Source organism: Typha angustifolia, chromosome 4 (assembly GCF_048772165.1).
Source record: "Typha angustifolia cultivar Huaian chromosome 4, ASM4877216v1, whole genome shotgun sequence".
Taxonomy (NCBI): Eukaryota; Viridiplantae; Streptophyta; class Magnoliopsida; order Poales; family Typhaceae; genus Typha; species Typha angustifolia.
Window position 1 is genome coordinate 1,436,606 of NC_133242.1, and position 26,677 is coordinate 1,463,282.

At 38.9% G+C, this 26,677-nt stretch overlaps 6 protein-coding genes across 7 annotated transcripts; 4 read left to right on the forward strand and 2 right to left on the reverse strand.

Moving 5' to 3' along the window:
* Positions 1–793: 793 nt before the first annotated feature.
* LOC140758877 (dnaJ protein homolog) lies at positions 794–3,935 on the forward strand. Its single transcript, XM_073095259.1, has 6 exons — positions 794–1,102; positions 1,948–2,110; positions 2,204–2,345; positions 2,432–2,708; positions 2,791–2,989; positions 3,394–3,935. The coding sequence occupies exons 1-6, from the start codon at positions 953–955 to the stop codon at positions 3,711–3,713; spliced, it is 1,251 nt and encodes a 416-aa protein (XP_072951360.1). The 5' UTR covers positions 794–952; the 3' UTR covers positions 3,714–3,935.
* A 1,359-nt stretch (positions 3,936–5,294) lies between these two features.
* On the forward strand, positions 5,295–7,320 carry LOC140758878 (RING-H2 finger protein ATL70-like). Its single transcript, XM_073095260.1, has 2 exons — positions 5,295–6,759; positions 6,847–7,320. The coding sequence occupies exon 1, from the start codon at positions 5,476–5,478 to the stop codon at positions 5,995–5,997; it is 522 nt and encodes a 173-aa protein (XP_072951361.1). The 5' UTR covers positions 5,295–5,475; the 3' UTR covers positions 5,998–6,759; positions 6,847–7,320.
* A 765-nt stretch (positions 7,321–8,085) lies between these two features.
* On the forward strand, positions 8,086–10,813 carry LOC140759635 (MD-2-related lipid-recognition protein ROSY1-like). The gene is made up of 4 exons (XM_073096245.1): positions 8,086–8,340; positions 8,554–8,655; positions 9,533–9,693; positions 10,509–10,813. The coding sequence occupies exons 1-4, from the start codon at positions 8,235–8,237 to the stop codon at positions 10,614–10,616; spliced, it is 477 nt and encodes a 158-aa protein (XP_072952346.1). The 5' UTR covers positions 8,086–8,234; the 3' UTR covers positions 10,617–10,813.
* A 1,910-nt stretch (positions 10,814–12,723) lies between these two features.
* Positions 12,724–13,754, forward strand: LOC140759474 (uncharacterized protein At5g39865-like). The gene has a single exon (XM_073096051.1). It carries the CDS (start codon positions 13,018–13,020, stop codon positions 13,642–13,644), a length of 627 nt encoding a protein of 208 aa, XP_072952152.1. The 5' UTR covers positions 12,724–13,017; the 3' UTR covers positions 13,645–13,754.
* Positions 13,755–14,324: 570 nt separating this feature from the next.
* On the reverse strand, positions 14,325–17,271 carry LOC140758812 (uncharacterized). The gene is made up of 4 exons (XM_073095114.1): positions 16,998–17,271; positions 16,791–16,896; positions 15,448–15,598; positions 14,325–15,340 (listed from the first exon to the last, which is right to left on the reverse strand). Exons 1-4 carry the CDS (start codon positions 17,189–17,191, stop codon positions 14,625–14,627), a joined length of 1,167 nt encoding a protein of 388 aa, XP_072951215.1. The 5' UTR covers positions 17,192–17,271; the 3' UTR covers positions 14,325–14,624.
* Positions 17,272–17,334: 63 nt separating this feature from the next.
* LOC140758811 (probable glutamate carboxypeptidase VP8) lies at positions 17,335–25,666 on the reverse strand. Of its 2 annotated transcripts, none has more exons than XM_073095113.1 (10): positions 24,557–25,665; positions 23,632–23,874; positions 22,615–22,767; positions 22,280–22,348; positions 22,088–22,175; positions 20,945–21,028; positions 19,913–20,001; positions 19,119–19,232; positions 17,912–18,046; positions 17,335–17,754 (listed from the first exon to the last, which is right to left on the reverse strand). In XM_073095113.1, the coding sequence occupies exons 1-10, from the start codon at positions 25,496–25,498 to the stop codon at positions 17,569–17,571; spliced, it is 2,103 nt and encodes a 700-aa protein (XP_072951214.1). In that variant the 5' UTR covers positions 25,499–25,665; the 3' UTR covers positions 17,335–17,568. The 2 variants fall into 2 exon arrangements, 1 of the variants encoding a protein (XP_072951214.1); XR_012104159.1 differs by lacking the exon at positions 17,335–17,754 and adding an exon at positions 18,376–18,564 and having other exon boundaries at positions 24,557–25,666.
* Between the last annotated feature and the right edge of the window lie 1,011 nt (positions 25,667–26,677).

A 26,677-nucleotide genomic window follows, 5' to 3' on the forward strand; every position in this document is an offset into this window, starting at 1 on the left:
TATAATCGAAACTCAATTTTACTCCCCAATTTATATATAGCTTTAATTTTTTTTTTGTTATCATTGGTTACATAATTAGATTAACCTTATCATTATCGATTCTCTAAGCTAACATATTGCTGAATTACTCTCACAAAATTCTAGCTTAATTGCTTCTGTTACAAAGCGCGACGCTAATATTAGCGACTGAAATAGAGAGAAGTGGGACAAGGAAGGATCCGACCTAAATAGTGGATGGATTACGATTGCCGGCTATACTCGGGGAGCCAATAATGTTTGCAAAATAAAATCAGCACCACTGGGCCATGATAGGCCCAATAATTTTAGCATGCATTTAATTTAATTTTTTAAATTGGGCTCACAGGACCTTATTATTTTCCCAAACCGGGGCAAGTATGTCGTGTCTTCTTGCGGGCGCTTAAACTAGCTGTTCGCTGTACATGCTCATTACTCAATCCGCCACGACGAGTCGTCGACCATTCGCACTTGCTCACTTTCACAGCACTGTGATCGCCTGCATCCGCAGATGCAGCAAGTACCAATATCCAATGATAGAAGAGGGACAGATGAATTGTGCTTAAAATTCCTGCAACAGTGAATGCAGAAGATCCGCGCCTCCTCAATGGACCGGAGGACCCAAAGAAAGCTCTAGAAGCGCCGATCTGATCCGTCCATCTCCCATCGGACGATCGAAATCTCTTCTTCTCTCCGTAGTTGCTGAAGCTTCTAGAGTCTTCTTGCCCACCGTCCATCTCCTTACCCTTTTATATTCTCTTTCCCCTCTGTATTGTGAAGACCCTCTTGAAGGCTTGAGCTTTGTTTACCTTCTCCGATCTCTGTCGGTAGGGTTCCCTTAGATCAAGATCGGAGGCTATTAGGGTTTCGATCTTGCCTTCTTCGTCGAAGTCTGTTCTTTGAATCGGCGGATTAGGGTTAGGTTTTGGTCGCGAAGATGTTTGGGAGAGCGCCTAAGAAGAGCGACAACACGAGGTACTACGAGGTCCTCGGGGTCTCGAAGAGCGCGTCGCAGGATGATCTAAAGAAGGCGTACCGCAAGGCGGCCATCAAGAACCACCCGGATAAGGGTGGAGACCCCGAGAAGGTAGCGATCCTCGCTTTCTCTCTTAATAATACTGTGAATCTAGGGTTTCCTGATCTGATCTGGATACGTGGGTCTGGTAATTGGTTGTTGGATTATTGATGCGATGATTGTTCTCATCTGCTAGGATAAATTTCCTAATTTGCTGATGTTTACGTGCAATTTCTGCCATTAATTTATATATCAACGTTTCTAAAGGGCTGTTTATATTGTACGGGACAAATTTCTGGCAAATTTAGGGCTCTAATCTCTTTAGCAGGTGCCTTTTTTTAATCATATCTTCCTCCAGTTTATCATTGCCGTCTTTCTTGTGTTTCTATTTATTTGATCTAGCCAGCACACTTCTCTTCCTCTAGCGAGCATTTTATTGTTAAAACTGGAACTTTCAGGTACTAGCATACATCTTTAATTATTTGGGAGAACTAGGTTGAAAATTAGGTTACTCTCCACTCTTTAACTGCCTCGAGGAGTCTCCTAAATCATCTCTTCTGCAATCCATGACAATTTCTCTACTACATTTTCTTAATTTTGTTATGGCTCCCTTCCTACATCCACATTCTCTGTTTCTATGAAATATCTCCATTTATTTAGGCATTGATTGACTCAAATCAAACAGTTCTTTGCCTGCTCAGCCGCAACAACTAGCCAGAATTTCGACCTTTTATCGACCAAGTGCTTCCTACTTTATGCTTTTCTGATTATTAACTTGATACCTTAATTGAGGTATTTGGTGAGCAAAATTTTTGATTATGTAATGGTGGTGGTATAATTGATAAGTTGGAAATGGTGAGTGGTCCGTGTGGTTTTTGTGGTTTGCCATCTGATCAGTAGAATGTGCTCCTTTTCAGTTCAAGGAGTTGGCCCAGGCTTATGAGGTTCTGAGTGACCCTGAGAAGAGAGAGATCTATGATCAATACGGTGAGGATGCTCTTAAAGAAGGCATGGGTGGTGGGGGAGGCCATGACCCCTTCGACATCTTCCAATCATTCTTCGGTGGAGGCCCCTTTGGAGGTATCTTATGAATAGGAAGATGCAGAACTTTGCTGTATTTATTCTTTTGTCTATGAAACTTATGATTCTTTTGCTGTTATTTTGGACGAGTAGGAGGTGGTAGCAGCAGGGGACGAAGGCAGCGCAGAGGAGAAGATGTTATCCATCCTTTGAAAGTTTCTTTGGAGGACCTGTACAATGGGACCTCAAAGAAGCTCTCTCTTTCCAGAAATGTCATTTGCTCCAAGTGCAAGGGGTGAGACTTTATCCAGTTCTCACTGCCTGCCTGTATGTAGACTTGCATGTTTGTTTTCTAACAACTTGTTTGTATTGTGGTGGCAGCAAGGGCTCGAAATCTGGTGCTTCAATGAAGTGTGCTGGCTGCCAGGGTTCAGGTATGAAAGTGTCAATTCGTCAATTGGGACCTGGTATGATTCAGCAAATGCAGCATCCTTGCAATGACTGCAAGGGCACTGGAGAGACCATCAATGAGAAGGATCGGTGTCCACAATGCAAGGGTGAGAAGGTTGTCCAGGAGAAAAAGGTGCTTGAGGTTGTTGTTGAGAAGGGAATGCAGAATAGCCAGAAGATCACTTTCCCTGGGGAGGCAGATGAAGCGGTATGCCAGAGTTTGATTGTGTAGAACAACAATTCGGATGCCTTTGTTGTAGGACGAGCTAATGTTGTTTGTTTTGCTGCAGCCTGACACTGTTACAGGTGACATTGTGTTTGTCCTCCAGCAGAAGGATCATGCCAAGTTCAAGCGAAAGGGTGATGATCTCTTTGTCGAGCATACATTGTCACTCACTGAGGCTTTGTGTGGTTTCCAGTTTGTTGTGACTCATCTGGACAACAGGCAGCTGCTCATCAAGTCGAACCCTGGTGAAGTTATCAAGCCTGGTATGCGTTCTATCCCTTCAGAACACTCCGAAATGTTGGCATAACAACCATATGCTTAAAAGACTGTCCTATTGTGGCCTTGGCAATCTTCCTAGTATGAACTATATAATAGTTTTCTATGTTTGAAATTCGAACTAATAGTAAACATTCATTATTTGATGTATTCTAGTCGTTTGCCATAACTTTGTAAAAGTACAGTTTAGTTATTATGGACTCTGTCCAGTAATTTTAAATTTGTTCATAACTTACGAAATTAATTTAGTAAGTCTTTAAAGACATTTTCATTTTTTTTTCTTTTAAGACCTATCTCTTGACTGGATGGTAAATCATCCTAGTACCAGGTGTACCTGTCTACTTCTAAGTTCTCTTTTTTATTACCTAATGTTTTTGTATCTTTGACGCAGATCAATTCAAAGCTATAAATGATGAAGGCATGCCAATGTACCAGAGGCCTTTCATGAAGGGGAAGCTTTACCTCCACTTCACAGTGGATTTCCCTGATATGTTGACGCTGGATCAGTGCAAGGCTCTTGAAGGGGTGCTCCCACCAAAGCCTGTATCGCAGCTAACGGACATGGAGATCGATGAATGTGAGGAAACCACACTGCACGACGTCAACATTGAGGAGGAGATGAGGAGGAAGCAGCAACAAGCCCAGGAAGCCTACGATGAGGATGATGATCCTCATGCTGGTGCCCAGAGGGTACAGTGCGCCCAGCAATAAAATTGCCATTCTCAGTAGTCACTTTAACCAGTGGGATCGATAGCATTGTGTTTGCTTGTTCTTTGAGTCGCATAAAAGCTGTTTATGATCGGTAATGGCCCACTGGAGCTAGTTACTTTACTACGGTTTAATCCTTTTCTTCTTACATTCAAAAGATTTTCTATGTTCTATTAGCTTCTTCAGTAGTTTCTATTATATGTGACTTTGAGAAAAGCTTCCATACCCGCATGACGCCCACACTCTTGAGTATCTTTTAATCTTTTCTTTTTAACCTAAGTGAAGTCATTAATCACCTAGAAATTATTGTAGTTGCTGTATAAATGTTTGCTAGGGGTTAAATACGTTTTTAGAAATGTAGAAATTATGCTTGGTAGAACGCATGCTGAGACTATAACAGGGTAAGTCTGCAGGGTCTTTTTATAGGTGATTACTTGGCCCAAATTCCTTCTTAGATATTTCTCGTTTGAGCCTATTGTTGCTTGCCTGAGATGGGTTCAAAATAGGTTGTATATGCGATCGAATTTGCGTGTTCGTAGGTATTCGTGTAGCAAGTTGACTATAGTAGATAATTTTTGTGTAATTGGTATTATCATGGGAATAGGAATGGCTTGCCCTGTTCTATATTAATAAGTGGATGTTAGGAAAAATGGTCTTTATATATGATAGTTCTTCATGCCTATGAAATGCTAGTACTTTATTACTGAAAAGTGTGCCTTTTCTCATCCTCTTCCCTCTCCCCTCTCCTGTCTCCCATTTCCTCCCAAAAAAGGGTCTACAAACAAATTTGTAGTATATTTTTCTTCATTTGGTTCTGCAAGTTTGATACCGTCAGCAAGTAGGCATCTCTAGACAGTTATATCCAATTTCACACTCTTGTCAGGGTAAATGTGTAAATAACTAACATTCAGGTAGCATTAAAGAAAACTCGGAAAAAGAATTCGCTTCTGGTGTAATGTACCGACTATACTACATTTGATCAACTTCTTATACACACACACACACACACACACACACACACACACACACACACGTAAAATTGTAATGCGACTTTACTCGAGAAATTTTAAATAGCTGCAGATAATATGGCTGAGAAACCTAAAGCTGATTGTCTATAACCATTATCAAGCACTTTTCTTGAGATAAGAAGTTTGCATAAAAAATGTAATCATCCAAAGAGAACTCGAAAATTATATACCTCGGTTATCTTCTAACATGGACACAATTCCAAAGTCATGCACCGAGTAATCTATTGCGCAGTTGACAATATGATTCCCTACGACTCGGACAATGACAGAAGAAGCAAGAGGACTCCAATCGCTTGCGTGGACGATGTCCAAGAAGTAAGAGGTTCCAGATTTAAGTATCGGAGAGTTCCGAACGCAACTACAGCTGTGTATAATAATATCAGAGGATTTAAAAAGTCTTTAACTCAAATGCATGAAGAATGGATCGCGATAGATGAAGTAAACAAATCTTTTAATAGAGATGCATAGATCCAGAGAGGGTGAGAGAGAACCTTGCACACCTTGACTTGTCTTTTATATATTCCACTCTGACCTTCTCAAACATCTAACTCATGCTAAAATCCTCTCCAATTTCTATCCGTCCACCCTCCTCTTGCGCACGACAACATGTTAGAGTTGACATCCTCAAATCACACATTTGTTGGTTTCCTTACGATATCAACTCCCTTCAAAGGAGAAGAACCGACCTACTATAACATCAAACACCATCCCCTTCCTCCTTGTGTCTACACCAAAAGATGAACCCCAATACCCCTGTCTTTAGCCCTGATGCCACTTCAGACAACACGTTCAACTCAGGCAGGATCAGCGGCTTTGGCTACGGCGTCGGCATCTCCGTCGGCATCCTTCTCCTCATCACCACCATCACTCTGACATCCTACTTCTGCACCAGAACCAATACACCGTCGCAACCGCCACCGCAGCGGCGGCCAATTAGGCCTATGAACGAGATGGCGGTGGCCGACATAGAGCTCGGGATCGATGAGGCCACGCTGATGAGCTACCCGAAGGTCCTCTACGCGAAAGCCAAGCTCAAGGAGAAGGGAACAACTTCGACGTGCTGCTCCATATGCCTGGCTGATTACAAAGACACCGACGTCCTCCGGGAGCTGCCTGACTGCGGGCACCTGTTTCATCTCAAGTGCGTCGATCCATGGCTTCGATCGCACCCGACGTGCCCGGTCTGCCGCACATCGCCGCTGCCAAGCCCCCTGCCAACACCGCTAGCCGAGATCGTCCCGCTGGCAAGGCAGTCATGAGGGAGGAGAATCACTTTTTTTAAACTTTCTTCTCTATGGTCAGATTAGTTCCTGAAATTGTTTCCTTCGTATACTGTTAATTCACGTATCTTTACATCCAAGCAAGAGTAGTTTGCAAAGCAGCCAATCAATAATTAGTCAACGCAAACATGTTGATGTAGATCTAAAGCAGTATGAAGACAGATCACAGTACTGTTTCTAGGCCATTCTCAGAGCATACAAGAAAGTCAAGAAGAAAAGAGAAGTACATTAGATGCTGTCTATAGGAGTACTACCAGCAATTGATGTCAGTACAGCTGCCATAGATTTTTATTTTTCTATGACAATTTGCATGTAGATTCACTTAGTCAATAGCTTCAAGTAGAATCCTTCCATTAGTTGAGCAAAGATTCGTTCACGAACCTATCTCAAGTTGTTTCCTTTTTTTTCTGGGAAGCCTAAGTTCTTTCCAATAAACAAGAAAGGTACACATGGATACCAGCACCATAATTACGCAAACTCAATTGACATCAACTGTGAGCAAGTATCCAGTTCCAGGCTTGCCACTTACCCTTTAGAATTAGCACTCCTGCTTTTGACCACTGTAAGTTTATAGAATTATAGTATCAAAGAACCAGGCTGATAAGCCAAGAAAGATAGATGCAAAGACCTGTTCCTATAATAAACATCAAACAAGTGGTGTATTGATTCCTCTTCTCCATGAGCAGGTCATTTATAATTGGAGGAGAAAAGTAAACGAAAGATATCTACCCAAAGGCTGAGGTAATTCCCATTCTTAATGTTTCTCGAGTTGGAGTTAGATATATCTGCTGCTGATGCTCTCATGTTCATGTGATCAAATCAATGCAGAAATGGTGCCAAATTTCGTGAATTCGTGGGTAATTTCCTCCATCTCAAACTGGCCCCAGTTATTAGATTTCCATTGAAACAGAGCACGAATATTAACTCGGTTCGATCGAGTGAGAAGTAAAAGCTTCGTTAGCGATTCGGATCAAAAGGAAATTTTCCTTTACTCGCGACAAATTGTACATCAAGACGAGAGATTTAAAGAATAAAAAACAGAGGAAAAGACGAGGTTCTTCTTCTTTTTTTTGATAATAAATTCCAGAGCATGAGAAAATTTAGACGGCGGAAGAGACGCCGCTTCATGTACTCCTAAGATTTTTATTTTTTATTTTTTAGAAAAGGGAGATCTAACTTTACAATTTCACCCTCCGAACAATAACTCGAAAATCGCGTAGCACCCTGAGGAGTAAAGCATCTTTCAGATTGCCCCTTTAGTATTTACATGTCTCATAATTCAGGGGTGGAAATGTAATTTAGCCAAAGAAGAAAAGGACAGATAGCTAATCCGACAGGCGACAGAACACGTACGGAAATTACACAATTTTCACGAGCCTGCGCCGTGTTTCGGCTGCATCCGAACCCAACTGTAGAGAAATCAGGGTGTGACAGTTAAAATTAATAGGAAACACCATGATTTAATAAATATATATAGGAAATATTTTGTGTTAAATTTAAACTAATATCATAAAAATATTAAGTAGAAATATTTTATTTTTAAAATAACTAAATTATCTTACATTTTTTTATATATATCATAGGACTTGATTTATAAATAGTAAAAATATAAAGAATAAACTATAAACTATAATTTTATTAAATAAATATAGATATTATATTAATTTTAGGAATATTTATACCTACGTGAAGTGCTGCTAGTTTTCCATCAAAACCTTTTGAAATAATTATTTCATCAGTTGTTTCTAAATTTTTTATTTTAAAATATAACATTTGAGTATCATTTGATTAATAAATAAAATAATCATGCAATGTTAATTATGAGATATTATTTTTTTAATTAAAACGTTTAATGGGTAGCAGTAGTTATGAGTTATGAGCTCTAACATTAATATTAATATAATTAAAGCACGTGGAGACAAAAAGAGGAAGAGTCACGGAAACTTCCTGCCAGCCTACGAGACTCCGAATCTCGAAGTGGAAAGGAAGCGAGAAGCCGACACGTGTCCATCCAGTTTTTAACCCCACGGCTGCATAAATCGCTGCGTGGCGAAGTAACCGCTCACCGAACTCCCCCATCGCGAAGTCAATAGAGTGGAATAGAATCCAATAGATATATCTCTTATCCTATTCGCAGTCTTTTCTTCTCCTCCCAACAAAGCCCTAGATAAAGATCTAAAGGAGGATTTCCTCGTTGCCTCTCGCTTCCTAAAGAAATGGAGATCTCAGCAGCTCGCTTCTCCTCTTTTCTCCTCCTCTCCGCCGCCGTCGTCTGCCTTCTCTTGCCTTCCTCCGCCATCGCCGCCTCCGTGGAGTACTGCAGTGAGTTTCTTGTCAACTCTTCATCTGATCCCTTCTTCTGTGAGTTCTCTGGTGGGTTTTTCTTTGATCGGAGATCGATTTCGCATCGAGAGCGGTTAGTTTAGGGCAGATCAGATCGCGAACTTGAGATTGCGATGATAATTACATCGGTGAATAGGAGCTTTGGTTCTTCTTTTTTCCCGGATTCTTTTTGACATTGGATGTATCTTGTAGAAAGGGGAGAGGACTATCCAGTTAAAGTTAGTGGCGTGGAGATATCCCCCAATCCGGTTGCTCGGGGTGAGCCAGCAACGTTCACGATATCTGCCACCACTGGTAAGATCACTTGCTTGCAGCTCTCCCCCTGTTAATAGAGGAAAAGAACAACTTGATGCTCATATTGCTCTCGCTCTCTTTGGTATTCTTATTATTAGGCATGAAAAGAGTTGCTGGTAATTTGAAATCACTCACTGTTTAGTAAATCAGACGCCATTATGCTTGATCACATATAGTTGTTCTTTTGATTGAGATTGCTCCTATGTTGAAATACTGTTAACTCTTATGTGTCTCATCAACTATCTTTCCCTTCCTTTTCTCTAAAAAGTAATTGCCCTTATCATGGAGACTTGCATTTTAACAAATAGGGGTTTGGGTATTTAGCACAACTTATAGTTGAGAATGCTGCAGGAATATATCAGTAAACTTACATGTACTGCTCTTTATTTAATATTGATTTTCTTGGTGTTGGTGCAAGATTCCTGATTAGGCGATATGAGGCATGAGATGGCCTAGTTAGCATAGGAGGAACTATTTTTTCCCCCTATTTTCAATGTTATACTTCTAAAAATACATTCTGGTTAGTCATTAGAATCTAGAGAGAGGCTGAAAATATTGACCTTTTGAGATAGGTAGTCGTGGACTTCTCATCATATCTTTTAAACGGAGAGTTTAAAAGAAACACAAGCACTATTGAAATTTGACAGAGCAGTTTCCATCTTTTCTCCTAATTGTCCAAAATAAATGAAACTGTAAGAAGTTGTTGAAAGATAATTTATAAAAGTGATATACTGACTAAATTCGGTATGTTTTAACATCCTAATGGCAACATGGGATTGAAAAGTGATTCCTGTTAATTGATTCTTCGTGTAGGGTATTCACTTAATTGTGGGTTTATTGCCTTTATTAATTGACCATTTTCCAATGGTTGTTGCAGACAAAGTCATCTCTAAAGGGAAACTAGTTATTGATGTCAAGTATTTCTTTTTTCATGTTCATGAGGAAACTCATGACATTTGTGAGGAGACTTCCTGCCCTGTCTCAAGTGGTGACTTTGTGCTAGCGCATCAGCAGACATTACCGTCATTTACTCCTCCAGTAAGATATTTAATGTTCTACTAATCATTCTTCATCATCTATTATCTCGGGTTGCTGATAGCTCTACTATGACATTACTGCCAAAATGGTTTTATCTTTTGGTGTTCATATTGTCACAGAAGGATATTTATTTATTACATAGATTCAGTTTTTGTTAAAGGGCTCTTTACTTGACAAACCATGTGATCTCCCTTGGCAGAGAGAACTGTTGTCTCTGAGATTGATTTTTTCTTGTTTTTACGGTTATAAGCCAAATTATGTGGTGGTAAAAATTTATAATCAAACAGGAAAAGAGATTTCCAACAGTAGTTGCAAACTTATCAACTCCTAATATGCACCTACCAGAATGTCTCTTTTTATATTTTCTCCAAGAACTGTGCTGTCAGTTGAGCCTTGGTAGATTTATTTTGTGTATTTTTATCATCTACTCAGAATTTACCAGACAAGAAGCCCACCCAATTTGCCTACTAGTGACTTCCAAAGTTATTCATTTGTTGAACGATTGGGCCCTCTGACATAGAATTATGCATGCTCTCCTAAATCTTGATGTGATCTTTCTGTTGTCTGTTTAGACATACTAGAAGTTTTAGATATCATTCTTCGTCCATCAGACGTCTAACGAACATACATACTAGTATTGTTTTCATGTACTTACTCTTTGATGCCATGTTTTGTTTTACCTCGGAATATCCTTTTATATATTTTCTTTTCTCTCTTTAGCTCTATATTCTATAAAATGAGAACCATGAAATAAGCAGGATATCTTCGTTTATATAAGCATTAGAAGCAAACTGACTCGGATTTGGCTACTGTAGGGTTCATACACAATCACCATGAAGATGTTGGGAGAGGATGGCAAGCAGTTGACCTGTATCACTTTCGACTTCAGCATCGGATTCATCTCGTCTGTCGCTGATAGCTAAACCTGATCAAGATGGGAAACTCAGTAGCACATACATTGTAATAATCACACACACAGTCAATTTTCTTATCTCGCATCAGAACACTTGGCTTGGAGCACTTACCTTTCTATAACAACTGCATATATGCAGTTGTGATCTGCTCCACTGTATCATGTGACTGTTATGTCGTGGAATGCAATGAGTTTTCTTGTAGACAACTTCTTTTGTTCGTTTTCTTTTGTTGGCTAAAGAAATGGTTATGGTGGTAAGTGATTGCATGAAATGATTCAAGCTGCTGTCTTTTAGTTCTTCCTCTCTCTTTTCTACTTCACTTTGAAAGGTTGTAATATGGTATCATTGTCATTAGCGTGGGTCGACTCCTGCTTAGTGTAATAATCCACTAATTGGAGACAACTACTGAAACTTTGTTAAGACTCCAGTGAGGGAGAATTCTCTATAATCCAGTGTCATGGGCTATTTGCAGAAGTAAGCAAGTTATATTTTAGCAACAATAAGATTGAATTTTTAAAACTAAGTGCATTTATTTTTTATATTAAATGCACATACTTTTATAATAAAATATACATAATGTATACAAGAGATACATGTACGTGTTTATTTTTGCTATTTAAAATTAAAAAATATTTTATTATTCAGATACCCTCTACAGATGGTCCAAACTATGAACATATATATATAAATTATACTCTGTAACCCAGTGTTCTCTTGTTTGCTGGAGATAATATTGAAACCTAATTCATCAATTCTTGAGCACATCAATCCCTAGCAAAGTGGTAGAGGTTAGTAGTTCTCTTCTCCCATTCCTACTCGTTATTAACTAACAGATGGGCTTGGGCTAAGCAATGGTCATTACTTAGCCACGTCTAGATTATTTATCACGCTCTAAAGCTCAGGTGAGAGTCTCCCTTTCCACTCGTTTATAAGAACACAGTGGCTAATTTATCAGCTATAAATAAATACACTTCAACTACATCAAAGAAGAAGACGTGGATAGTGGTGGCCACTCCTCCCACGTCTTCTTATCCACTGCTGTCTAAAACTGTGGATGTATTTATATTATCTATACATACCCACGCGTATCACGTATTAGATTGCATTAATATTTTAAAAAAACAAAGCTTGTAGAGAAGTTTCAACGAACATGAGACATAAGAACCTCATTAGAAGATTTTATCATGTTAAAAAAACTAATCTGCCGCGTGGAATTTCGTTTTCTCTCCGTATGAATTGATTTCTTCTTTTTAGGTTCAGATTATACATAAAAAATTCTAATGAAATAATCTATGTCCAAAGAAAACTTTATATTTTCTTTCTCGCCAAATTCTAAAACAATGGGATAAGAAAGTTAGACTTGGCATTGCATAACTTAACTCTAGATTGAACAAGTTTCTTGCCCTCACGAAGTACGTACAGCATATTATAAAGTGAGACTTATGATTGGTTCATCCGTTGACAAGTTGAATAAAATTAATTATTCTATCTACACAAAAGTTGATACTCCTCCAACCAGAGGTGAAAAAAGAAAGAAAGTTGTGCAGTTGCTTTGAAGTTTGAACAACCAAAAGAAACATTGAAGTAGAACCACCTTCTCATACACCATCTTAATTCCCTTTAGAGGTGCTTGCTTCTTATATAATTTACATAGCATGACTAAGAAAACAATGGAAGGTGTTCCTATGCAGCCAAAAAATAAGAAAAAGCCATCAACTTTTTTTTAGATTTCTCATTCATAATTAATGGTGCAAATGTTGAAATCAATATAGTTCATTGCATCTCTTTTTACATTCTTAGTTAACGGCTAAGTAAGTTGTATTCGGCCATACTACATGGATATAAACTGTAAATTACCCAGAAAAATAGAGAAAAAGAAAAGAAAAGAAAAACTATAATAACTTGCTAAAGCTTCCAATTTGTCTCAAATTTAAAAAGTGCTAAAATTTGTAACTCAACGACTTTATAGCCGTTGAAGAACTAGCGGTCAGCGCGGTTACGAGGGAAGAAGGCATAGTAAGGAGGCAAAGACCAAGCAAAGCAATCTTGTATTCTTTTTTACCTATACAATACAAAGTAAGGAATAGCATCGATTCTTTCTCTCTTCCATTACCTGTCGAGCAATCCTCTTCTCCTTTCTCTTCTCCAACCTCTCACAGCTCTTAATACTTCTGCATTGAGGAGCAGAGGCTACCGATCGACTATCAAACCACCAGAGAGACCATGAAGGGCTTCAAATCAAAGTTCCTGAAAACTCTCAAATCCTTGCCACACGTTGGGCATTCCAAGCCAAACCGAGTCCTCCACGTCGAGGAGCCCGACGAGTTCTTCGACGCGTCGCCTTCGCCGCACGTCGTCCGGAGCCTCTCCCTTCTCCCCATCGCCAGAGAAGAAGCCCCCAAGGAAAAAGATGGGTCCTTTTCATGGAAGAAGAGCACGCAGCAACAAGAACAGCCACCAAGAAGAGCCAAGAAGCTGGGTGACGAAGGTCAAGAGCCAAGAAGAGCCTTCTCTCAAGTTGCCCTGCAACCAAGTTGGCACCGTTGATCCCTTAACAGAGTTCCAAGACATTTGTCCCCCAGGAGGAAGAGACGCCATAGTTCTATACACTACTAGCCTCAGAGGAGTAAGGAAGACCTTCTCAGATTGCACTAAGGTGAGGTCTTTATTGGAGAACATGAGGGTGGTGTTCCAGGAGAGGGATATCTCCATGGATATGGGATATAGGGAGGAATTATGGAAGGTTTTGGGGTGGAGAGCAACTCCACCAAAGTTGTTTATAAGAGGGAAGTACATAGGAGGGGCCGAGGAGGTGATTGCATTGCATGAGCAGGGGAAGCTGAAGCCGCTTCTGCCGCGGCAGCCGGCGATGCAGCCCGGCCGGGCTTCCTGCGGGGGTTGCGGCGGCGTGAGGTTCATCGTGTGCTGCGAGTGTAACGGGGGTCGGAAGCTCTACGACGACGAGAATTCAACTATTATTCGATGCCCATATTGCAATGAGAATGGCCTCGTTCAATGCCCTTTCTGTTGCTACTAGTTGTCAAACTTTGTTCACGTTATTGTTATTGTTGTTGTTGTTCTTGTTTGGAAGAGTGGGCTTGTTTGTGGTTGTATGTTGTAGTATTTGAAAGATTCATGTTTAGTTGAGTTCTTGGTGCGTTCGGGTGTTTGAATTCTGTTCATCTGGTAATCAGGAGTCTGTCTTATTACTCCTTGTGGTGATGATTTTTATTTCATGGGTGTCTTCTCCTGCTTTAATTTTTTTTTTTTTCATATTTCTCTTGTTAGCAATATAAACTCATCTTTTAATGATTTCAAGTTTTTCCGACAACTTGAAACGGTTTCAAACAATAGATTTGGTATCTATCATAGAAATTGATTATTTGTATATTTTCTGAGTTCAGAGCTCATCCGACTTAATAATGCTTTATTAGAGAAATAGCAATCTCCTTATACGCAGAGGCTAATCAGCAAGGCTTCTGAAGAATGCAACTTGGGTTAAGCCAAACTGTGAAACAATTAAACAAACAAGACACTTTTAAGAAGCTTTAGACATGAAGAGATTCATCCTGTTCAAAACGAAGGATCAGAACAGACCAATAAACAGCACAAATAAAGGTATTGCATGTCACTAATTCCAAAAGATTTGAGCATACAATGAATACAATAAGACAAAGAACAAATGTTATGGATCACAAATAGCAACTAAAAGAAGCCTTGATGAAAACGAAATTAAGATTACACCACAATGATTCAAGTTTTCCTTGCGAATGCAAGTAGTATTCCATTCTCCTATTACAACAAAATACTAATAATATGACAAATTAACGAGTTTACATGTTAGGATGAAGTTACATGCCTATGGTGATACAAGGGGCCAAACTACCTATACATTCATAAGATTGAATATAGAGTATAGTACTAAACATAGGGATATCTAAACACCACCAACTCAGTCGAGTTCTAGATGTTCAGAAGCTAAAGAGCAACTTATAGCATCCTAAGACTGAGATACTCTCAGCAGTTAACAGGGGAAGCATTGGGGAAATGCTGTCCATCATCACAGTTCCTAGTATTGGCCTGCTTACAGACTGCAGCAGCCTCTCCACCATCCTCAGTAGAAGCAATTCCTTTGGGGTCAAGTTCTGGGGAAGATACTTGAGAGACAGCCGGTTTATCTTCCTCTTTCTTCTCCTCCATTCCTGCATCTGCCGCAGATCTAACAGGCTTATCCTTGTTGGGTTCTTTGGAGTCTTTGTCCTTCTCTGCAGTTTCTGCTGCTCCCTTTTCATAATTCTCATTGGCCTTTTCCAGCGCTCCTTGTTCCTCGGCAGGTACTTCAGAACCAGCTGGTTTATCTTCCTGTTTCTTCTCCTCAGATTTTTTGAGATCTTCATCCTTCTCTGCAGTTTCTTTGGTTCTCTTTCCATCATTCTCATTGCTAGTTCCAACCAGCTCCTGCACATCGGCAGTATCTTTTGTAGCATTTTCAGTTACATCTTTTGCAGATTCAGCAACTTTCATCTCAACATCAGAAGCCACTGTAGTTTCTGCAGCACCCGGGGCTCCCTCAGCTTGAGGAGTTCCATCCATAACATCTCCGCTGCCTTTTTCATCTTTTGCTTCTTTTTTTGCACGTGGTGTCCTCGGTCGTTTTCTAGGTTTCTCGCCTTCTGGAGTCTCAATAACTCTCACTCTTTCACTAATTCTTGCAGAACGTCTTGGAGTATCACCTATTTACAAGCATTGAGATAAAGGAAAAAAATGAGATCATCCACCTATCTGGTGTGAGAATTTGCAGAAAGCAGAGGAAGGAAGAGTGTGTGGTGCTGGAGTTTACCAGTTCCCCAGTCAAAGTCGGACGAAGAAGAGCCTCCAGGATGGGATTTTAGATATTGATCCAACTGTTTCTTATTCTTAATCTCCTCACCAGTTGGCGAAATGAAAACTATCTCGTTCTTTCTTGGTGTTCCACCCTTCTTGGGAATAAACTGTAAATGCAGGAAAGATCATTAAGTTGATGAAGTATGAGTGCCTAACAGAGGTGAGACAACAAAATTTTTTTATGGTTGCATTATAGCTAATGGATTTTTATCAGAACCAAAGGCTTCAGACAAAATTTATGACATTCCTTTCTATCATATGCAAAACTTGAGTTTTGAAGGGAAGACCAGTGCATAAATCTGAATATAACCTCTAAATATTATCCAATACTTCATCTCAAGTGAGAAGACAAGTCTAATGCTCGCATATAGTCAAAATACTTCCAAAGAATTCCAATTCCTGTCAGCATGTTCACAGCCTACTTTTGCTCCTTAGCCTTGAAAGGCAGATTTTTAGTCTGCAACTTTGGACCTAGCAAAAATCAATTGAACTCAAACTAACCGGCAAGCAGGCTATACACATCTTGCCTTCCTCAAGTTCCTCAGGAGGGTTCATGCTCCAGTAGATGAAATTCTTTTTTCTTTTCTCCATCTAAGCTCGTCATAAGTCTTATCACTTAATTATTGGTGCATTATCAAGTCAAGTAGGTAAGGTTCGATGATGAACTAAAATTGAAGTGAATTTTCTTTGCTGCAATAAACTTTTCAAAATTTTAATCTACATGTTTGTGTAGTATATAAAGATATCAAATTACTGCAAAAATTTTACGAATATGACTTAGTGCTCTATTACATACAGTGAAGTCAAAATTGGGTCATAGGATTTGGTACATCAGAAGGTAAGTCAGTACGGCGAAAGTATCATCTGGCCTTCAATTCAATAGATATTCAAGTCTCGAATTTATCAAACATATGCTATGAAAAATGATGTTAACAAGAAATCAAAAGCCTGCACAGGATAAGCACCAAGAATTGAGCAGAAATTTGCATAGCTACCCGACACTAAACATTAAGAATTATCACAAAACAACGCTAACTTCAACCCTAGGATTCCATCACCCTCCGAATTCCCCAATTCCAAAGTTGGACCCCATGAAAACCCTAATCAACCAAAGAATAAAGGTACAAAGAGTGAAAAATCTCGCAAACCCTAGTACAAGAGATAAATACCGCAAAATTAACAAAATTAGCTGAGATCTAAGCTCAGAACCGTTGAATTAACCAATTCAGGACCAAATTAATAGAGAAAAAAAAGGCTAAAAGAAAGAAAGGAAAAAAAAAAAAAAACTGGAAGTCAAACCTTCTTCTTCCAACCCTCAGGAGCCGGCAGCTCGACGGAGAATTCATCAACCGCTTCGCTAGCCATCTTTTCGAGTGTTCGCTTCCCGCTTCGCATGCAGTGGATGCTACCAAGGTGAAGAGAGACGAAACGAATTAGGATTGTATGGATATGTAATACATAAAGATTACAAGGGGGAAAATGTAAAATTAAGTCGATTATATAGACCACAAGTTCTTCACCCCCTCGTGGCCGCTCGACCCCGCAAACGGCGTGACCGAGACGGCGGGCTCGAAGGGATTCCATAACTGGATTGAACTCCGACGATCGCGTCCGGCGCCAAGAGATGACGTGCCGAAAAGGGTCGGCTTGTTGATGAGATCACTGATGAACTCTCCTGCGATGGGGGGGTTGCGTGGCATCAGTTAAAGTATATTTTGCGGAATATTCTTTAAAATAAAATGAATGATTTTCTATGCATATTCTATTTTAATTGTAAAAAAATATATGCATTTAATTACATATACTTAATTGAGAAATTAAATGTAATAAAAAATGATAAAAGCTCCTGTTTTCAAGAAATGAGCCTGTGTTAAAAATTGCCAAATATTTGTTAATGATAAAAATTAAATTTGTTTATCTCCAATTTTTTGGCATTCATGTATGCATTGCTTACACAAACATACACACTACACATAAATTTGTGCCTTGCAAAACCAAGAATAGCTCTTGTTTTGCAAATAACATAATTTTTGGTGCATATTTGCTAATGTGATTATAAAGTGGAATGCCACTCCCCTCAAGTGAGATCCCCTCTAAGGGCATGGGCAGCCCTTGTGATAGCTCTTGCAATCCTCCAGATTTCATGCTGGATAGCTAACTGCCCTTCTTTTTCAGAAGCAAGCTTCCTGGCCCGAGAGATTGCATCAACAATGCCAGGGAAGAATGAAACCTTACTTTCATAGTCCTCTGGAGGTGAAAACAACTGCCAATCATCAAACAGATGAGATGCACAAGAGTGAGTTATCTTAAGGCTAGAACATACACGACGCAATAGTATGAGAAACTAAAATATAGTCGGACTCTGTAATATGTTATTCTTATTGCACTTCAGCAGCAATTCCAACTAATAACATGCTTACCAAATGCTTAAACCAGTGTCTCCCTTTAAGGCCCTCTGCTTCAAGAAAGCTTCTTTCTACAAGCATAAGGCGATCATTGAAAGCGCGTCTCCTCAGTGCAGAAAATTCCTTTGAATTATCTTGCTCCTGCAGTTTCTGTGGATTTTGAAAAATAACAAGTGTAACCTATCATTTGGATAGTATAAAATTGCATGACATGTTAACAACTCTTCTATTGGGCTTATTCTTCCAACTATATATGCTGATTTGTATTATCTATTATCTCACACATACTAATAATTGTTGCTTCATAACAGAAAAAAAGAATAGGGTACTTTTTCACTTATAAAATTAAAAAGTATAGATTAAACTAGAAAAGACTAGGAAAGAGCTATTTGTTTTATGAGCACTTAACCTCCTCGTCTATTTAGGTTGCACTATTCAGGATGACAAAATAAACATCACTAATTGACACAACCGCTCACCAGAGGTAGAGTTCTCGGTAGGATATTTCCATGACAAAAACTGGAGAGTATATGAACATACTGAACTAGTATGATTTGCTGGCACACAAACTTTTGCATGAAGTTCATCTACAGCTCTTGGGTATTATTTGGACGTCCAAAGGAATAGTATCATTTTACTGTTTATTTGGTTTGGAAGACTCCAGAAACCTGAGATCAAAGTGAAAGAAAATATAATGACTATTTAATTATAGTATGTGATTGAATGATTGATGAAGCACTTCTCATGAAGCAGATTGAGTAGTGCATTTTTGAGAAACCCTCTCCAGTGGCAATAATTGGTAAAACTTGCCTAGACTATCCTTAATCTTTTTCTCTCCCCTCTTCTAGTTAGTGCCTGGAGAATCCACTGTCCCGCATTCCAAGTTTCCATTTTGGATATCAAATATTTAAACATTATAGGACACTCCATCTTTGATGATTTAAAAAAAAAAATTGTGTCTTATCAAAGTATCAAACCACAGTATTTAACAATAACTTATCCTAAATAATTTACTCATATTATTTGTGCATCCATATGTATTTCCACATGTATCAAGAGGAAGTTCTCCTCTGCCTAGAAAAACAAACAGTTAACACCTCTATAGCATGTTTAAGTTAACAATAATAGTAGAGCATTGTAAGCAAAAGTTGTTTAGATTGACAATTGTGAGAAAAGAAAATGATACTGGATACAGATAACACCAGAAAAATTCTTTGCATACCTTTCCCACCTCTAGAGCTTCATTGGCTGCATCAGTGAAGTCACGAATGCTTGTGTTTATAGGATCCAGCGATTGTCCTTCACTGAGCAAGCGGCTCAGTTTATTTGAATATTCCTTTTTATCACATCAGAAGAGCGGCCAAGTTGTTACAATGTAATACAGACACGTCAAATGCAAAAGCTCTTGTAGCGTTAAAAACCTAACCGTGCAGAAATTGTATCGCTTTTTGTTGGGTCAGATATTAAGCAAATAAAATACTAGTACCCTTTATGCCGTTTCTTTTCGCCACAAGATCAGTGTTGTGAGAGAAGTAAAGTTTACATTGTGTCCTCAACAAAATGAGGCCTTGACAAGTTCAATAAATCATAAATTTCTCTATGAATAGTGCAAACTATCAAAGGTCAAAGCAACTCTAGACTCATCCTAGTGAGTTTCCTGCCCTATTTACAGTCGTACAAGTGTCTCAAGATTTAAAATATATGGAACAATATTAGGAGTCCTCCTTGCATATAAAGATTGAAGACAAGATAATGAGTAAAAGGTATAGACTGCGTCATAAAATTTCCCGTAGGCCTCTGTCCATTACTATGTTAAAATCAGATCCATAATAAGTACCAATAAAGCACAGTTCTCCTAGTATTTGGAATAGCACTTTTAGCCCAGTAAAAACTGTGCAGATATTTTGACATAAATCAAGATAACTATATTATGCAAAGGCTGCTACAAATGCAAGGCAGTGAAACTTACTTATACAAGTCAGACACTAAAAAGAGTTATATAACCAGCTAACATACCTGCAACTGAGAAGCATAAGACAAGTAATCAAAAGGTATGATTGAATCATCCGCTATGTGAAGGGCTAGAAGTCCCCAAATCTCAGTAACTGATGCAGCACCAAATCAAATCAGTACTAAGAAGAAGTGAAGAACAAAATGAGAAAAAGATAAATTGTAGGCATAAGGTCACAGGATAATAAGCTTCACATATCACTTTTTAATATAATAATTATAAGAGGAGTTGTTGAATTTCTTATATTTGAAGAGGCTGCATTTACACATATAAAATGTAATCTAAAAATCAGTTTTTAATATATGGATATAATGTCTTTCCAAGGGTTAAGATAGAATCACACGCAGCATCTTGACACTCAATTTATTAAGTGCATATCAAAACACATTCTCTCAAGTCTCAACCTTTAATGGAGAGAAAAGATGAAAGATATGATACTTTTCGTTTTATTGGTTTCTCATTTAACACTATAAATGTTGCATATTGGCATACATGAAACTGAAGTCCATAGCAGTAGCTTAACTAAAAGTGTCGCTTTCACGCCAAGGGGGGCTTAATGACTTTTAAATTTAAATTTATATTTCCAAATGATACCTTGAAGGCATCATCAACTGTTTCTCTAAGGATGGGTAATGAAGATTGATAGTAGGAAAGATCTTTAAAGGAAATTTGGATCTCTAGATTGCAAGCATTGAGGAAGTGTCCTTTTTTTACAATGAGAATTTATTACCAACATGTCACTATAAATGGTTTGGATGGAATTGGAATCTTCAAATTATCTCGATCCTAAAACTTTCACCTGCCAAGTGAAGCATTGACAAAGTGTCTTCTTTTACAATGAGGATCTGTTACCCAACATGGTCAGTGTAAATTGGTTTAATTTGCACTACACAACACCTACAGTCCAAACTATCTTCTTAAGTGCTACCCCTTCCAATTCTATACTGACATCCCTGAGTCCTCTCAAATAATACCAACATGCATAAGATATCTGCATGTTAAGAAAGCATCTAAAGCTAACACTAAAGAAAACTTACTAGCCACATGACGATGGAAAAAAGGATCACCATCTTTTTCCATCCAGCTATATGAATCAAGAGCAGTGTGGTAGCCTGAAAATTCTGCAACAACACTGTAAGGATCAGTATTTGTGGTACTAAGGTACCGTCTTCAATAAGACTACAGCAGAATTTGTTAAAGAGAACCAAAGAAAACAGAACACATATAATTGGTTTCTTCATAAAAGCTAACAGCCTCAGGTATTGCCAAAACCTGGTCCTGAAGAATAAATATTCCATATTTTGTACAACAATAAAATTGGCATGCTAATGTGGTATGACCTATTGAGGAAGTTCAACTTTTAAAGATTTGGCGCTCCATATTTGAAACATGCAAAATCTTCCTAACCGAAAATAGATTATTACATGCCCTATGTAGTCAGCACAGGTATAAAGAACAGAGGAACTTTAGCAAGTTAGAGACTCAAAAGAATTCACCATTATATTCAGCACAGTTTTTTTTTTCATAGGATTTGAAGTTATAAATCTATAATAACTTGGAAAATTGTGTCTCTCAGCGAATGGTAATAAATATTGCAAGTATAAAAGACAGTTGCATGAAGACCTGAGAAAAGGTGAATCAAAAGTATCACAAAAACAATAAATTTGATAACAGTAAAAAGACCATCCGATATACATTGCAAGCATATTGCTTTTCAGTTGTCTATCATTGAGATAAATTTTACATGGTTACACCATACACCTGCATTTCAGCATGCATAACATAGTGGTTTCTCACTTCTCTCACAAGATATAAATTCTACAATTTACCTAAATTCTAATGAAATAGATATTTCTTCTTACAGCACTACAGAACCTTCCTGGACAAGCACTTTCTCTAATATCGGTTGATCCTTAGCTGAGCATCAACAACTATGCATTCCCACAGTTTTCATTTATTTAAACAAATAGTCACATGGACTGCAATTTTTTGCCTATAATCATACACAAAGGAAGACAAAATGATGATGAAGATTTCAGAGTATTATGGCATAGTACCAAAAGAAAGAGACAAAGACATGGAACTAGCAAGCTCAACAGTGGACAAAAAGTCATGTATCATGTTCATAATATTTGGTAACTAAGATTGCTATTGCTGTCAATCACCAGAATCTAAGATACCTTTCCCGTAGTACAAGTCCCCAGAAGGAACCCCAGCATGGTGTAGAAACGCAGAAAAATCAGAATCAACTCTTGCAAGCCTGTCGATCTGCAGAACAAAGAGTCCAGGCATAAAAATAACTAGCACAAAGAAAATGAAATGGTTGAACAGGAGTTGCAACTCCTGTTTTACCAAATTTATAAACACCTTACACTAATTCCTCCATTCATCGCTATCCATGTATCAAAAACACTCTTGCTCCTGTCATCTGGATCTTTTACCTAAAAACATAGTATTGTTGATAAATATCCAGAAAAAGGTAAATGCAATAGAATACGTCATCTTGCATTTATGTATCATAGTGTGAATTACTTTCGACCAAATCTAAATATGTAAGAAGGTAAACTAGATAATGTCAAAAAAATAATTGGCAATTCAAGTCCTAAATAATATTCATTCTTTGCGTAGTGAAAATCTTACTGAATCCAAACTTTCAACAAGTTGCATATAGATGAACTGCAGTTAGTGGCATAACTGCTAAATGTACCTGCTTTGTAATATCAATCAAAAGCTTGTCCAGTTGGGGAGTCACACCAGCAAAAAATCCAGGACCTTGTACTGCACAGTCAACATTTAAGTAAACTACAGCTTTTGAACCCAAATTTCCAAGGTTCTCTTCAACCCATTCAGTAGATCCAATCTGTAACAAAAGCCTTCAAACTTTAGACGGCAGTCCACATTAAATAGATCTAAATATATTGTCCTCTTGCTATGAAAAATCAAACTTCCATCTCTTTGGACCAAAACTTGATTGGGCATAATTGGAGGAATGCATATACATAGATATTTTAAGCCTATAGTTCTATATAGCATAAAAAAAAAAAAACAATATTCTCCTGAACAGAAGGCATATACTCATGATCTGCTATTTGAACAAAGAGTGCAAAAGAAACTAAAGTTAATACTACATGCAGAACAATATACAACTTTCTGGAGGTAAGTAAAAAAACATCTAGAAAAGTTATGCCCTAAAGAAACTAAGAGACCAAAACATCTGATGAAAAGTAAATAATAGCCTAACAACAATATTTGCTACTAACTATTGGATATGAGCTATGTTCAACTGGATATCACCCCGAGGCATTTGCACCGAAAAGCCCTTGAATTTTAATAATAATAAGATTGGGCTAATGTAAATTATGCTCACTTTATTATATGTATAAAAAAAAAAAAGATGTGCATTTAGGAGTAAAAAATAAACACACTCGGTTTCCAATAGCTCAACTTACGGATTTTTTTAATGCAAATGGCCCATTTAACTCTTTTTTGGAAAAACGCAAAAGCTAAACTTCTATCTCTCTACTCCAAAGTTATTATTAAAAAGGTAAATACATCAAAGAACAAACTGAATCTGAGCCAACTCAAGGCAAACTAATTTTACTTATCGCATATTTTTCTTCATGCACTTATATGCACTCTGGCATGAAAGAGGTGGGCCTACTACTTAAATGAGTTGTTCAAACATTTATTATTTTTTTCTTTTTTCTCTTGCATGCAAACTCACCATTCCGAACTCTTCTGCATCCCAGCTGCAAAGGATGATGGTCCTTCGTGGTCTCCAGCCTGAATGCAACATTATACCAAAGCGTCGAGCAATATCAAGAAGCACAGATGTTCCACTATTGGGGTCCACAGCTCCGTAGGTCCATGCATCTCTGTGGTTACCAAGGATGATGTATTTGTCAGGCTCTTCGTGTCCTCTTATGGCAGCAAAAATATCTTTGATGGTAGCCAATTTTCTATCTTCCTTGATAAAAGAATCAAAATGGACAAGACCATATCATTTCTGTCTATTAACAGTTTGCATTGATAGATCACTTGCAAATCAAATGGAGGAATAAATGAAGTCAAATTAAGCGGAGATCGACCAAGATATAGAAAATAAAGAACAACTAGCACACATCATGATTAGACTGACATCAGATGTTGCCTGAAGCAAACGGTATGAGGAAATAAAGTGCCAATAATTGTCTCTGATTTGCCAAACAGTAGCAAATGCAATCCAACAAGCTATTAAGTCTATCTGCCGTCATGAGATCGCTAAGATGATGCCACATTTCTATTGTTCTTACACAACAATGTCCTATTATGAAAGTTAGGAAGACAAGCATGACTTCTCGGAATCCCGTATAATGGGACCCATGACAGGAAAAGATCCATCAGTGAAGTCCCTAGGGTCCAATGGTTCAGAATGAGTTACATGGCGCCAATTCAATGCCAAACATGAGAATGGGTAAGCATATTGTGGTAATAGTATTCCCAAATATTGTGGACCCTATTCAAGGCAGAGCTAATCCAGGAAATACCTTTTGACATCTACCAAGATAGACTATGACATCTCATCTCTTGAGCTGAAGATTGGAATGCCGATAATCTACTTCATCATGTCAGGTCAACCCTAAGTTTACTCTGCATCAAATAATGATTACCTGATACGTGAAGTTGACCAAAGCGGGTCCGGGGCCAACTCCATTGACCTCCATTTCCAGCCCGGCCCTCCAGTCGTGCGGCACCGGGGGCCCACCGAGCGTCCGCAAGATCTCCGTTGCCGTGGCGGCGGATACTGGCATGGATGGGATTCTTGGGAACCTCTTCCTCGCCTCTTCTTCCTCCGCACCGAGTCTCTCTGCGGTGGCGGTGGCGGCGGCGGCGGCCCAGCCAGGTGTTAGTGGATCCCCGGGCCCGCCAAGAATCACGGTCCCCCTCTCCACACCGCCATCTCGACCTCCGGCGACCAGCACCGCTGCCGCTCCCCTCTCCGCCGCCCGCGCCACCACTCCGCCGCGGTACCCGCCGCCTCTCCTCACAATCACCACGCAACCGCCAACGCGCACCCCGAGGCGCTCGAGCGCCGAGAAGTCCTCCTCCCGGCCGAGGTTGACGTAGACCGCCGGGGCCACGGCAGCACCGGAGGGGGAGTAGGCGTGGTAGGGTCTGACGGCGACCCCTCCCGGGTCAGCCGGCTCGGCGAGGGAGAGCGGGGCGAGGAGGGAGCCATCGGGGCGGAGGAGAGAAAGGGATGCGTCGGAAGGGTAGGACAGGAGAGGGGAGTATTCGCGGGTGTGCGTCTCGAGCCCGGCAGCGCGGAGGTGGGAGACGACGTACGCTGCCGCTGAGACGCCCCCTAGGGTTCCGGCAAGGTGAGGGCGGAGGGTTAGGGCTCGGAGGTCCGCTGCGATCGTAGAGTTGGCCGATGAGGAGAGTGACACGAAGAAAGCGGCGGAAGTAGTTCGGTAAATCGGAGGGGTATTCTGGGAAGAGGAATTGGGACGGGACAGGGAGTATAGTAGGACGAAGAGGGAGACAACGAAGAGGAGGCAGAGGAGGTGGAAGCGAGGAGTGGGAGACTTTGGGAAGAAAGGGAAGGGCATTTCCGGGAGAATGGAATGAAGAAGAGGGAAAGGCGTTATTTCGGGAAGAACCCGCAGGATGCCGAGAGAGAGAGAGATAGAGAGAGAGGTAGAGAGAGAGAGCGAGAGAAGCGAAAGAGGGGAGTGGTGGTGAAGTGAAGTGAAGTGCTGGATGGATAGTGGCGTCTTCTTTTCCATTATTATTCTTGTTCTATTTGTTTGCCAATTTTTGCAATTTAAAAATGACGGCTGTGACGAGGACAGCTGAGTGCTGACTAGCATATTATATTGTCGGCGATTGGGAGATCTGCGGCACGCTCGGTAAATTTCCTTTCATCTCTGGAAATTTCTGCCAGACAAATGAGAAAAACGTGGTAAACTACCCAAAATTAGGACAACTCCTGAGTTATTATTATGTAAACAAGTTTACATATATTCTATCATCTTAATACTTATGCTTAAAATTTTTTAAGTCAGTTCGTCTACTTAATTATGATTAAAGTGACCAATGTCACTAAAATAACTAAAATATTCCATCCTATTTATTCGATAAGATATAAAGATTTTTAAAATAATATTATTAAATAACTAAAATAGTCACGTTGCTCAATTAATTTTTATAAAAAATTTATCGATCTCATTTTAAGTGATAGAGAGTAAGATAATTATGAGCATAAATACGCGATAGTAAAATATATATATTATCTAATTATATGTTTATATATTTATATTTATAAATATATATGAGTAATATTTTATAATATGTATTTAGTAAGAATATTTTGATATGGAATCATGAGATGTAAGTATATGATATTATTTGTAGACGATTAATATTTGTATTATATAATAGGACTAATAGTATTTATCTATTATTTTATAAATAAAAAAGTATATTTCATAATAAAAAAAAATTTATTCTTAGAATGAATTGTAGGCTTATTGATGCAGCTGAAATCTCTACTACATATTTTGTGTAGAAGAGATACGAGAAATATCAATAACTTTAGTAAATAAAATACATCAAATTGGTATCTTTTTATGGATTTGCCCATCATATCCAACCATGCTAATATATTTATTGTATATATTCAACGCTTGGGATTATGCTCATGCTAATTCTGTAGGCTTCTCGTTTTTGATGGGATCAAAGAAGCTCCATCAAAGGTATGGGTGTTAGTTTTGAAGTTATGTATATAG

What these genes read in the sequence shown, in the direction of transcription:
- LOC140758877 (XM_073095259.1), top strand. Translation starts at nt 953, where the DNA reads ATGTTTGGGAGAGCGCCTAAGAAGAGCGACAACACGAGGTACTACGAG. An exon ending in CGGTGGAGGCCCCTTTGGAG is followed by an intron (nt 2,111 to 2,203) that starts GTATCTTATGAA and finishes TTGGACGAGTAG; the next exon opens with GAGGTGGTAGCAGCAGGGGA. An exon ending in ATTTGCTCCAAGTGCAAGGG is followed by an intron (nt 2,346 to 2,431) that starts GTGAGACTTTAT and finishes TTGTGGTGGCAG; the next exon opens with CAAGGGCTCGAAATCTGGTG.
- LOC140758878 (XM_073095260.1), top strand. Translation starts at nt 5,476, where the DNA reads ATGAACCCCAATACCCCTGTCTTTAGCCCTGATGCCACTTCAGACAAC.
- LOC140759635 (XM_073096245.1), top strand. Translation starts at nt 8,235, where the DNA reads ATGGAGATCTCAGCAGCTCGCTTCTCCTCTTTTCTCCTCCTCTCCGCC. An exon ending in CGCCTCCGTGGAGTACTGCA is followed by an intron (nt 8,341 to 8,553) that starts GTGAGTTTCTTG and finishes TGTATCTTGTAG; the next exon opens with AAAGGGGAGAGGACTATCCA. An exon ending in CACGATATCTGCCACCACTG is followed by an intron (nt 8,656 to 9,532) that starts GTAAGATCACTT and finishes TGGTTGTTGCAG; the next exon opens with ACAAAGTCATCTCTAAAGGG.
- LOC140759474 (XM_073096051.1), top strand. Translation starts at nt 13,018, where the DNA reads ATGGGTCCTTTTCATGGAAGAAGAGCACGCAGCAACAAGAACAGCCAC.
- LOC140758812 (XM_073095114.1), bottom strand. Translation starts at nt 17,191, where the DNA reads ATGCCACGCAACCCCCCCATCGCAGGAGAGTTCATCAGTGATCTCATC. An exon ending in CTGAGGGTTGGAAGAAGAAG is followed by an intron (nt 15,599 to 16,790) that starts GTTTGACTTCCA and finishes CTGCATTTACAG; the next exon opens with TTTATTCCCAAGAAGGGTGG. An exon ending in CGACTTTGACTGGGGAACTG is followed by an intron (nt 15,341 to 15,447) that starts GTAAACTCCAGC and finishes GCTTGTAAATAG; the next exon opens with GTGATACTCCAAGACGTTCT.
- LOC140758811 (XM_073095113.1), bottom strand. Translation starts at nt 25,498, where the DNA reads ATGCCCTTCCCTTTCTTCCCAAAGTCTCCCACTCCTCGCTTCCACCTC. An exon ending in TGGTCAACTTCACGTATCAG is followed by an intron (nt 23,875 to 24,556) that starts GTAATCATTATT and finishes TCTTTTATCAAG; the next exon opens with GAAGATAGAAAATTGGCTAC. An exon ending in CGATGAATGGAGGAATTAGT is followed by an intron (nt 22,176 to 22,279) that starts GTAAGGTGTTTA and finishes TTTGTTCTGCAG; the next exon opens with ATCGACAGGCTTGCAAGAGT.